A 13,024-nucleotide genomic window follows, 5' to 3' on the forward strand; every position below is an offset into this window, starting at 1 on the left:
AGGGTCACCCAAATATGGCGAACGATTAGCTTCCGATAGTCTTTGCCCAGTGTTGCTCGCGGATAACCACGAATTGCATGTAAGTATTCGGCTCCTCCTAAATTACATGGGATATTTAAAATTTAAATAAAAAGTTGAATTGCAGTTTTGTGTGAGAAAGCGGACTGAGGTTGGAAGCTTGTGGCAATTGTTTGCCAAGTTTTCTTAAACGTCGCCTGCTAAAGTCACCTAGCTCCAGTCAGCTCGCGTCGATGTGCCTTGGCTGTTGTTGTTTACCGGCTTGTTTTAGTATTTTTTTTTTTTTTTAGTCACTACATAACAATATATCCTGTAGTTAAATAAGAGATATACCCGACTGTCACAGCCGTATTTAAAGTCACTGGTACCCGGCGACTGATAGCAACGGTGTGCTAGCCAGTGTTCTCCAAATTTCAAAATAAAAGTCTTTAAGAACGTCAGCTGTTTCCTGTTGTCGTTGCAGATCGTATTTCTGGTTATTGACCTTTTTTTTTTTTTTTTTTTTTTTTTTGCTAATCCCGTAGGATGGCCTCTTTTGGCTGGAAGAGGAAAGCTGGTGAGAAGGTGTCCAAGTCGGTGGTGCAGCAGTTTGAGGCTCAGGAGGAGAAAGCTGAGGAGAGAGGACCGAGTCAGGGGGAGGAGGTGGACTGGCTGCACGTCATCAAACGACGGCGGGAGATCCTGCTGGAGGACTGCGCTGCCAAGAGCAAGAGGCTGAAGGACGAGGGCGCACAGCTGGCTGAGAGAGGCAGGTGAGGGTGCACAACGAGAACCCGCGGGAGAGCATGCAAACCTCGATAACTGACCTTTTCAGGCCCCGGGCCCGGGATCGAGCCCACGACCTCCTCGCTGTGAGGAGACAGTGCCACGCAAACAATCTTGTTTCGTGATATTATAGTAAGCACAATTAAATCTTATTCAGAGTTGTTTAAAGGAGCTCAGCTTGGCAATAACAAAGAGACATGTGCTGCTAGAAGTTCTCCAGAAGAGGGCGCTATTGTACAGAGCTCGTGGACTCCTTCAACACAACTAGTAGATTACTACTGGCTTGATAGTAAAGATAAACATAGACTAAATATTGAATTTCAAAGGAAGATTAATCCAAGTTTGAGGTTTCCCCTGTATTTGATTTTATGGCTTTTTTTTTTTTTTTTTTTTTCTGTGAAAGTCATGGTTACAATTAGCATCTGGAGTCTTACAGTCTGGTGGCACACATTTACATGTCAAAAGCCAAAAGCACAACCATAATTTAAGTTTTAGCCATGGCAGAAACTGACCTGACGATCCACGTTTAGTATTAAAAGGGGGGGGGGGGGATGAACAGAGCAATATTATGAAAGCTTTTCAAACAGAAAGAGATTTTTACAAATGTTTAAACGTCTGCAAAACCACAACAAATCTGCTCGACAGCTCACTCTGCAACCTACTGATGTAAACTCTTGTGCTGAGTTAAAGTTTTGCTGCTGACGAATGGTAAGCAGTATTATAATTTCAAAAGATATTTCTTGACTTTTTGAGTTTTTAAATAAACACCCAGGGGTGTGTCACTTTGTGCGACACTTGCAGAAAGCTTACTGGGTGGCCATCAACACAGAGGAGAAGAAGTTAGGCCTTCTTCAGGAACTGTTATTTTAGATTTCCTCCCCTGATAACTGACCTTTTTAGGCCAATAAAAAAATTACTTCGTGAAACCCCCTCCGCCCAGCAGATGTAATGTCATTGCTCTCAGTGACTGCCTGTAATTGTATTAGCAGAAAGAAAGTGGATTTTGCAGTGGAAATGATGTCCTGCTGCTCCATAATAGCTGTTTAGGGGTTTGCGATCCGGTCGGGGATGTCAGCCAGGAGTTGTTTTTTTGCCTCCTCGAACAGCATTGGCCTCTTGACGTCAGTCCGTCATTACAAAGGTTTAGAAGTTTCTGATGTAACTTAGCAGCTCCTCAAGCACCCGTTTGTGATCTGAGCTTCCTCTTGAGTCACATTATGCGCACATAGGGGTCTTTTGAAGGAAGAATTTTATGTAACTTTTAATGTTTTTGTTTTGTCTTCATTTTTACTCTCGTATCAACCGATGTGTTATGTGAATTTAGCAATTGCCATGGTTTTGCCAACCACAGACACTTTTTAGATCTGGCGCTGTATATTTATCACCCTGTTTAATATTTTACTTCCTCAACTGCAGAGATGATTTTTTTTTATAAACTTTGCACAGACGCAGTAATCTTACACACCAAAGTTGTTTTCTGTAATATCAGTTATTGCTGCTATGTCTCTGTAAGGGCGACAGACTGCCCTGCCATTGTTGTCTATGCATGAATGAGCCAACAGGTCCTCCAACACATACGACCACAGAGGTAATTTGTTCCTACCCTCATGTAAGACCCACATGAATGTTTCCTAAATAAGACTTGGGCACAACATCCACTTGGTTCGTGACGGTTTGGTTTCAAATGAAGACTTGAACTGCATTGGGCGTTGAAGTTACTACTCCCTAAAGGTTATGCAACCCCCGTTGTCATAGCAACAGTAAATGCAGTTTTCAAAAAGGTGTCCCGGGTCGTGGTTGGAAACAGGAAACAAACAGCGGCCACCGGCACCCGAGTCCACCCTGGTGTCGAACCCTCCACCCGACCAGGCTCCTCGTGGAGACGTCATCTAAACTGCGAGACGCCAGATTGTCATTGTTTATACGAGAGCTTCAGGTCGCTTAACTTTAAAACAAAACTGTGGGTCGTAATAAGCTGCTTGCACAAAAGTTTTTTTTTGTTTTTGTTTTTTTAGAGTACAGTCTCAAGTTAGCTCGGTGACACGTGTATTCGTGGACTGCACTAATGAAAGGAAAGGAAACAGAAAATACCCGTCGTCTCGCCGACTGATTGACTTTTTTCTGGCTCAAAAGGTGTTAGTCTGAAACGGTCGTCAATAGAAGTTGTTCACACGCAGGCTAATTGCTAGTTCTCACCTTTTAAACAGACACCTTCATGAACCCTTCTACCAAACATGACTAAAACAAGGTAAAAAACATAGGCCACGCAGTTGTGGAATTGCATCTCCTTTCATTTCCTCAACAGATGTGTACTTTTTTTCTTTTTTTTTTTTCCCAAGTTGTGGGAATTGTGTAAGGCAGCAAGTCACATCATCATCATCCAAATACTCTGCATAGTTTGCTGATTTGTCTGGCTTAGAGCCACTGTGCTGAGTCCGTTTTCTTCTTTTTTTATCCCAAAAACTGAGTTTGCAAGATGTAATCTGGCTCTCAACAGCGATTTCAGATGTTCATCATCTTCTGCAGTTTGGTGGTTTTACATTAGCCGGTTTGCTGGTTTAGTGCTGTCGGGATAGCAACTATGTCAAACATGTCAACTATGTCCCGATAATTTCAGCACATAAATACACAGAAAAATGTTCCAATTTATTTCATATTTCTCCAGTCGTCCTTCAAACTATAAACGTGTGTGTGTGTGTGTGTGTGTGTGTGTGTGTGATGGCGTGTTGCTCATTGCTTAATTTCCTCATATGAATCTGCAGTGTTCGTTTGCTTCATGTCATGGTCAGATTTCCACACTCCTCCAGTTCCATTTCCTCACTGACATCTCCGCCTGTTAAACAACAGACGCCGGTTGAAGGTGAAGAGATGACAGATACTGTCTTGATCGGGAAACTAGTCTCGAGTCAATATTGACTTAAGGAGTTTTTCGAGCTCGAGCAGGAACTTATTCATGTGTCCGTTGAGTGAGGCGAAAAAACAAAACAAAAAAAACCAACAACAAGTCAATTTCTGCTTGTCAAAACCTTTGCAGAATTGTGAATCCCGGTAAACAAATTTATGCAAAACAGCAGACTTCGGCGGTGGCACCTGCTTGGAGTGAGGCCACACTGACTTCTGCTCAAATTTATGCAAATCCTGTTTATGTTTCTCATTGTCTGAAAAAAAAAAAAAAAAACAGTACGACAACTTCAGCGCCTCGCTGGCACAGGAACTGACCAGAAAAAGTTTGATTTGCGATACCTGTCTGTTCACCGTGTCTGTTTATTCAACCTGCTGCAGCCTTTGTGTACTCCGTGCTGCCGTCCTGTCAGGGCAGGTGCACCGGTGTTGTGGAGCACACTTGTGGCTTCATAGCTTCAGGAAGTCCACAGAGCATATTGTTCCGCGGGCCATTTGTCATTTTGTCTGTTTGCAAGTCAGCAAAATAAATATCAGTCAGTTGCATCTGGAAATTAAAAAGAAATATGTACTAATAAACAGCTGAAATATGACTCAGCCGTGTTTCATTAAAAGTGTGTCTTTCTTATCTTTTGAGAAGTCTTATGCAAGAATGGAAATCTTTCTAGTCACGTACATCCTTATAGAAGGCATTGTGATAGCCACTGAAAAAATCAGGGGACCCCGTGATAGGTTAAGTAACACGTTTCAAATCTCAGGGCGGAGACAATGAGACTGGGTGTCCAATTTCACTGCTCTATGTGATTTTTTTTTTTTTTTTTTTTTCTTATTGGTTGCATTACTTAAAAAAAACTGAACGTCAGCAAAAGTCAAGACTAAGCCACGTTGAACTTGATGTAATGCACCATGTCTGTGTAAGAACAATAACAGGGTTTAAAATCATACCAGACAAACATTCATGCTCTATAAATAAATCGGATGCACGGGTGTTTATCAGTGTACCAGGCTGCACAGCTTTTCCTGTATGCGACGTATCTGGAGCAGTCGGGTTGTAGTTAACTCTTTTTCTCAGTTTGATTTGAACCGCAGTGTGTGTTTTCTTTAGGCACTGGGAGGCCATAAAGAAGTGGGACGAGGCCATTCAGCTGACCCCAGACGACCCTCTGCTGTACGAGATGAAGTCTCAGGTATATTACAAATGATATTTTACAACATACCTACTTTATCATCATGTTTATCTACTGCTTTAGCATCGCACCCCCTGTAACCGGGTTCAGGAACATATAGGAAATCGGTAAAAAAAACAACAACGAGAGAACAGATCTTATTTGTGTGGGAAAGCTGCTAACCACCAGCATATGTATAATCTGCACATCCCTTCTTTTGTACCATATGTGTGTATTTATCAGCCATGACACATCCTGTCAGTGGCCCATTGTAGCTGATTATTATTCCACCATCATGACCACATAGACTCTTTTTCTGCTGCCACCCTGGTATACATTTAACCTCCACTGGTGATCTCATATCCGCACAGAGATGACACCACTGAAAAACTGCAGCATGTTTCTCGCTTTTATCTCCATTTGCTTGCTCTCACATATTTATCACCAGCTGCCACTTCTTCTTCTTCTTCTTTTAACAGACATCTTTAGAAAAGAAAAAAAAAAAGCTTCCTTTTATATTTGAGAAAAGTGTCAAAGTCAGAAGGTGCAGTCAAGACAAATGGAGCTAACTCCATTATTTCTTATTCATTTACTACATCTAATACAATACAATTTCTCCTCCTGCAGCATGGTATGCCTAATATGATCCATGACAGGATATTTGAGAAGGAAATCATTAGCGGACCAGGCCTTGGGAAACACCGTAGCAGAAGTATCTTTTTTTTTTTTTGCCTCATCCCATGACCATTGGAAGCCTAACATAAACAGACTTGCATTCCTCATCAATGTGCGTAACCACACATGTGTTTCCCATCTCACCTATTTGCATCCACTGTTAGTGTTGATGTTTTTCACGATCATTAGGCTGAAAGCCCCAGAGCTCATCGAACGGCTATTACTGGTCCAGATGACGAGGACGGTCACGTTGACGATATTCATCTACTTCCCGTCTTCGCTTTCCTTCCGTAGAATTTAATCAGTATTACACCCCCTCCTCCTCCCCCCCCCCTCCCTCCATTCCCCCCCGCCGTCTGTCTTCTGTGTGTTTGTGTGTCTCATATTGATCCAGTTTGTAGAACAGTCGCCACCACATCCTCCTGGCTGCACGAATGATTTTCATCTGCAGTACAGCAAATCCTGCTGATAGCGAGAAGTGCCATTTCGGTTTTCATTGTCCTGACGGAGATTTTGTGGGTATTATTAGCTTATCAAGGGATTCGACTGGGTATCAAGTTGAAATATCAAGGCAGTGATAAAGCCTTCACCACGGTGCCAGACCTGGTTTGGGTGCAGTGTACACCCAAGAATTAGAACCTGACTGATATTTTAGCTGGCTGATTTTATCATCTAATATTGGCCTGTCACAGAAGATTTCAATAATGCCAAATAAGTCGGACGGTATTTGATGTTATTGAAAATGTTTTTTTTTGTGTGTTTTTTTTTTTTTTTTACAAAACATAATGCAGAAAAAGATTCTTAGGGTAAATTTAAAATTGTTGTATTTGTGTGTTGTTGTTTTTTAATAGCTATTGATAATTATTAAAATCCCAGCGAAGTTTACTGTTTCAGTGCACTGATGTCAGTAAACTGTAAAGTATCTTGCCTCTATCCTTTTCATAAATGTCAAAAGTGTTTGAACACCACATTTGAGGGAAAATTACAAAAAAATAAAATAAAAGTGTGTTTATATTATAGATTGTGTGTAAAAATGGACGCAGCCTGAAAAGTAAAGCCAGTGTCGAAGTGCAATACCACTGAGGGCCAGTAGGTTCTGGCTCCAAACAGCCTCTGGCGCCACAGACTTTTATTCAACTTCTCTCATGAAATGCAGTCAGTCATTTTTAAAAAAAAATATATTCTCTTATGGTGTTATTAGCTAAATGTGACTGAATGAATAATTCCAAATTAATTAGATATAAGGTCTCAAAGAGAGGTATGGCAAAATGGGAGTTCACAAACCAATAGGTGACGTCAGGGTAGGTGTACCACCTGGTAGAGAAGAACACTGAACTCACAAGAGGCACCGCTTCTCACTCAATTGAGTTTTATTTGATTAAAAGTGCACTTTTGTCTCAAGAATACTGCAGTAAAGAGAGGAGCTGAAGTTTTACTTTAATGGGAAGCTCCTCTTCAGGCAGTTACATTATACAGCCTCATCCCATGTGGTGGACAAAATACACATCCCAGCACTGCCACGAATTAGGGCGCGTCTTGAAAACGTTTTCGCCGACCGTTGTGCAAATACATGCGCGATGGTATCGGCTCTCGACGGCTCGTTCCCCACACGACGGCAAAGCAAAATTAAAGAGTTTCTCTATAAAATACAGAATAAAAGATGACTAAGAAGACTCTGGTTGATGAGTTCAGTTTGACACTGGTAGATGTGAGCACAGATAAATGAATCAGTGAATTACTGAGAGAAATGTGGTGACCGTGACTGTTCCACAGCGTACTGATGTTCTTATGGTGGATGAATCGCCCCACTGGGGCGGCAGTGATGCAACGAACAGCTGATTACGTTAAAGATTCATCTGGTGATTAACCAACAGCCCAAAGCCCGAAGATATTCTTGCCTCTCCTTCATTTTTCTTTTTGAAGCTCTGCGGCGACGTTTTAAAGGTTCCCTGTGGAGTTTTTGACGTCGAGTTGGGCTGCAGAGCATTTTTTTGTTGTTGTTGTTCATGACATGCTATCACAAGGACACCCCGAAAAACGTCTTGTCGCCTGTTCGCCGTCTCCGCAGGTCCTGACCGTGCTGCAGGAAGTGTTTCCGGCCGTGAAAGCAGCGGAGTTGGCGGTGAAGTTTCGTCCCTTGTGGTGGGAGGGCTGGCAGACTTTGGGCCGGGCGCAGCTCAACCTGGGAGAGGTGGACCTGGTGAGTACGGCTGTCGATTACGCGCCAAAAAAAAACAAACAAATATGGGACGCTCGAGAAAGGGTTGAAGAACAAACACGAGTAACGGGAGGAATTTTTTAGCAAACCCGAGTTAGAAAGTGCGTTGCTTGGTTGTGGTCTTTTTTTTTTTTTTTTCCCCTGAGCTGACACCAAAATTCAAGCTGGTGTGTTGGTGCGGCCTTCCGTACCCTTTAGACGGCAGCAACATTCACTCCTCGGCGTTGCGTATCAACTGACGGCTTCTTGCTCGGTGGATCACTTAATTATCCCGATGGGAACGATCGCACTGATTTTGCTCGACTGTGCGACGAGCTGCGCCCGTTTATGTAGGTGCTTGTAAGTCGGTTTTGGACGAGACGTTGAGATCCGCCGTTTACTCCTGTTTTCACTGCTCGTTGTGAACTCCCTGCCGCTGGAGACGGAGAGGGCCTCTTTCAGAAGCACACCCAGTTGCCTGGGGCTCGGACGATTGCTTAAATTGCCCCAGAACACGCCGGGACCTGTGGTTGTATGAAACTCGCGGATCACAGTTACACTCAATCTCCCCCCTCCCCCCCCTCTCTACCCCACCAACCCCCCCCACCACCACCTCCTTTTTTTGTTTTTTACAGTTTATTTTTCTATTCGAGGCTCGCAAACAGAGACTAAACTCGGAAGCGCTTCAGTTCGTGGCGCCGCGAGTCGCTCCTACATGCCCTCGAGCGGGAGACCTGCGCTACGGCACCAGAAACAACAATGGGAAGTGTTGAAAGTTACTTGAACGCAAACTAAAACCAAATATAGACACACCTCCTTGTATAATGAAGCTCTTGGGAAGCGAAGGGGAAAAAAAAAAAAAAAAATGCGCACCTATTTTTAGCAAGACTTGTTGGGTCCAGTTTTGAAGCGTCGTATGCTCCGACATGTTTCGAGTGGTGCCCGTTTGTGCGAATGTGAATGCGTGCAGTGATTCCCCATTTTCGCTTTCATCGGTCTGTTCTGTTCCTTCTTTCATTTCCATTCCATCCGTCCCATTCGAAGGGGAAAAATGGAAAGCGCCCAAAACCAACAACTACAACTTCTGTTTTTGTTTTTCTGTCACTTCTCTTGATGTTGGAAAACGACGCTGCACGACAGCTCCGTCCCCATTCATCATCCCATTGTTATCATTAAGTTTGTGCAGCTGTGGGTCCCCCCCCCCCCCCCCCCTCCAGAGAAGTCAGTCTTTTAACCCACAATGACATTTCTTCAGTTACAGGATTACTTTCGAAAACAAACAAATAATTGATGCGGCTCCAGTCAGTTCAAGACCGAACTTGACGTGTTGTTTTGGGCGCAGACGGTTTCATTTTTTTTTTAGAAATCTATTACGGTTGACCTGTCGTAATCCATGACGGCGCAGGTTGTTGATGTTGGAGGTGGGGAACGTTAAACGCCGAGTTGTACGCAATGCCGCGTTTCCATTTAACGGTTACCGAAGGCTCCGACTTCCAAGTAAAAAGCTACATTCACCTTGAACAAAAGGAGTATTTAAGCTGTTTTTTTTTATTTTCAAGAATATTGTCTTAAACCAAGTATCAATTTATATGTTGTTGTTTTTTTTTATTTCACTTCATTTACATCCCGCGCTGATTCTTTGTCTGCTATGTCAGCGTGCTCGCGCTGTGACGTCCTCGCTCCGGTGCTCGCGGCGCCCTAAAGTTGAACAACCGTCGCGGCGTAACGATGCTTCAACTCTTTTTTTTTGCGTTAACTTGACTTCCGCGAGCTGCCTTTGATCACCCAGAGAGCATTGGCGAGGAACACCGCCGCACTTTGCTTCCGCGAAAAAAAACAAAAACGTCCTTGCCGATCACGTCACCTCGGTTTCAGCAGTCACACTTTTGTGTCTATTTGTCGTACGTATCATGTCAACAATGTGTACTTCCAAGCTACACTCATAAAGTTGAAAACAGAACCTCCGGTGCTCGGATAAAAGAAAAAACAAATCATCGCGGTTCTTTTCTCCGACTTAACAAAGCTCCTGCGGAGCCTCAGAAAACGGGTTGGTTTCTACTCTGCTGGAGGATTAGTGGACTTCTCACTTTTTTTCTTTTTTTTTTAGTCCCTTAACTTTGGACTACGTGTGACAGTTTTAGGACGTTTGTCCGAATTGATTAATGAGCTCATCGGTCTTCTCGACGAGCCCGTGCGGCTGGATTTATTCCATCGTTTCGCTCTCCAGGCAGACAGCCGCTCGCGTAAAAGGCTGTTGGCGCTTTGTGTTTCCGTTCAACGGGACCACAACTTCCAGACCGACGTGCGGGCGCCACAGTCAGCGCCGAGGCATTGACGTCTTCTTAATGAAACGATCGATCTGCCCCGCGCGCAGCGTGGAAAGCGCTCGCGTCTCGCTCCGGTGGCGCGCCGGGGCGGCACCGATCGCTCTCTCGCACCGTTCGTCCGGAAGAGTTACAGCGACGCCGCAAACGGGCCCGAAAGAGTTCGCGTTAAGCATTTCATTTTCGAAGACGCCAGACGACTCGTCACCGAAAGAACAAGTAAGTACCCCTATTTTCACCTCCCGTAGAATCTTGTGTTTGCGTCCCGTGCTCACGTCAGCGCTCTTCCCCGCAGGCCGTGAGGTCCTTCCAGGTCGCCATCCACATGTGCCCGTCAGAGCGCGCCCTGTGGCAGGAAGACCTGACCTGGGCGTGGAGGTTACAGAAGCAGAACTTGGCGTCCAAGGAGAAGATTCGCCAAGAAGAGGAGACTAAAAAGCAGATCCTCGATGCCCCGGAGCTCCAGCGAGATTATGATTTTGAGTCAGACGAGGTGTTGGCCGCCTGCGAGGCCGTCGCCGAGCGACAAACGCGCTACGAGGAGCTGAAGAGGACGGCCGTGGTCGTGGACGCCGAGGGGAATGTAAAAAACGTACCGACCGGAGACGAGGGATCAGAGGACGTTTCAAAGGAGCAGTTCGTCAAAGCGAGAGGACTTTGAACTGTTCTCAGCAGTCCTGTTTCCATTTTTTTTTATAGAAATGGATGGTGTTATTTATGAAAGCAACGCGAGTGCGCAAAGCTGTAGCCTAAACTCCTAATATCAGAGACGAGGATGAGAATACTTGACGAACAGTGAAGGTTGATACGGGAGGCCGTGAAGACGGTTTTGTTGAGTTTCGTTTGAGCCCATTTTCCATCCCTGTAAAGTTAAACGTTGTGTTTTTACATCGTCGGTTTATCACTCGGCAGGAAGTTTCTACTCCCATTTAGTGAGATTCCATCCAGATAAGATGAAGCTGCAAACCCGAACAGCTTCCAGTTGTTTCATCTTAACGTATTTTCACCGGATAACACTTTGATCCGATAGCTAACGTGCTCCGTGATAACATTAGGATCTACTTTCTGACACTTGAAAGGAATCAAATTAGCGTCGTCTTCATGTGCGATTTTGTCACGTAGTAATATACATCTTAGCTGGAAATATTAAGAGTGCTTTCAGGTTCTAATTGCTGATTTCGTGATGACCTGTGAGGTGTTGATGTGTATGAATGTTTGTAAAACAGGTTGTTTCCCGGCAGGTCGTCAAAAATGGAATAAATACGCATAACATTTTACGATTGTGTCTCCTGCACTTTCCTCTCCTTTGAGTCCGTTTGTGTGCTGTTGGTATTTTGTATTGTTTTCCAGAAGCTGGTCGCGTGATTTGCACCGTCGGAGGACGAACCTGACAAAACTCCAAACGTTACCGTTGATGATCGGCGCCCGTGGGCGTGCCGGTCTCGAATCGAGGCGTGGTCAGGTGTGTTGTTGCTTTTCGCGAGGCAGACAAACCGACTGCGTGTTTGGTATGTAAAGTGTGCGTTTGCACCTTCGTGGCCGGGGCGCACGCAAACGTGCAAAACTTGAAAACTTAAAAAGATCACAACGTGAACGTGTATTATTGTGAACGTGTGTCCGTTCGGTCCGCGCATGAGCGGTTCTGCTTCCTCCGCAGAGAAGCGATCGTTGACGTGTCGAATCTGTTGTTGTCAGCAATATGCCATGACGGCTTTTAAAGGGGAATGGAAGATGACATTCTGGTTTATTTCTTGTTATGCTAAAAATACACCTATGATTTAATTAGGGCACTGTGTTCCACCCATGTGAACCGTGCACCTTTCTTTGTGCTTCGTTTATCTGCCTTTGAATTAGCGAAAGCGGGTTTGGACTGGACATGCCCCTAATGTATCATCAATGTTTAGCTGCACAGTTAAAAAAAAAAAAAAAGAAATTGCAAATTTCTTTACCACAGTTCACCTCATCTTATTTCTACCAGAAGTATCGTAACGTAAAATTCTAAAAAAAAATCAGTCTGGAAGTCTGAATTAAAGACATGAAAAAAGCTGAGCATACAAAGTTGCCGTGGTATCTGAGACAAAAAGAATCACTATCCAGCAAAAAAAAAAAAAAAAAGAGCGTCCGGCTGCCAGCAGAAACACTGCGGTGATACGTCTCGAAGGCATGACGAAGAGGAAAGATTAAGAAACGCAGATAAGTTTAGTGAGTCGGAAAAATAGGAAGTTGCAGAAATGAGATCTCCTCTATTAACACCTCGACCCAGATAAGACTGTTATCGTTCTTGTAACAATCATTTCCATTTCGCTCTCATCTCCACTGTGCTGAAAGGCCACAGCTTCCACGCCCGCTTGCTTTTTGAGTGGCATCTTCAAATGACCAGTTGTTTTCACAGACTCCTCATGGCAGAGCTCTAAATGTCTAAAACAGCCCGTGTGTTACCGCCGTCCACTGATGAGGTGGGAAACAGGACGACGAGTTTCCAAGAAGAGTCATTTTTACCTCTCTGCTGAAACTCTGTCCAGACTGTTTTGTCAATCACGATTCTCCCCGGAGACTCCACGGCCTCGACGGATTTCTCTACCCCGACGTCACGGCTCTCATTAGCGGGGTTATTGTTCTCGGAGGGAGATCTCGTGGCTCTCGGAAGGCTCTGGACTTTGGCCACGTTGGACCTGGAAATCGTCTTCAGGGGGGGGGGGGGCGAAGGAACGATCTGTCTGCAGGTCAGCGCTGCCGAGCCATCCGAGTTGGTGTGTTTTAGCCATCAGTGCTGCAGTAGAGTGATGAAATCAATATCGTATGAAACACATATTTTTTGTAAATGACAGTCAGTGACATGCTGGCCGAAAAAAAAACATGTTATTGTGGAGGATTTTGTTTAAGGGTTGAATTTCAGCGAGGATCTGTTTGAAGCATCTCTGGAAATTCATTTTACAGTTATATTTTTATGACAAGCTGTGCAGCATTTCTTTGTACAA

At 44.3% G+C, this 13,024-nt stretch overlaps 1 protein-coding gene across 1 annotated transcript; it reads left to right on the plus strand.

The window, feature by feature from the left end:
• ttc33 (tetratricopeptide repeat domain 33) lies at nt 1-11,323 on the plus strand. Its single transcript, XM_069168842.1, has 5 exons — nt 1-79; nt 543-770; nt 4,790-4,871; nt 7,594-7,725; nt 10,342-11,323. Coding segments are annotated over exons 1-5 (810 nt in total). The 5' UTR covers nt 1-77; the 3' UTR covers nt 10,708-11,323.
• The last annotated feature ends 1,701 nt before the right edge of the window (nt 11,324-13,024 follow it).

The sequence above is a fragment of the Embiotoca jacksoni genome, unplaced genomic scaffold, assembly GCF_022577435.1.
Source record: "Embiotoca jacksoni isolate LCO1_2020_lvr unplaced genomic scaffold, fEmbJac1.0.p SCAF_10, whole genome shotgun sequence".
NCBI classification, from domain to species: domain Eukaryota; kingdom Metazoa; phylum Chordata; class Actinopteri; family Embiotocidae; genus Embiotoca; species Embiotoca jacksoni.

Excerpts from the sequence above, each read along its gene's own strand:
- ttc33 (XM_069168842.1), top strand. Across the intron at positions 771-4,789 it reads CAGCTGGCTGAGAGAGGCAG|GCACTGGGAGGCCATAAAGA; the intron begins GTGAGGGTGCAC and ends TGTTTTCTTTAG. Across the intron at positions 4,872-7,593 it reads TGTACGAGATGAAGTCTCAG|GTCCTGACCGTGCTGCAGGA; the intron begins GTATATTACAAA and ends CCGTCTCCGCAG.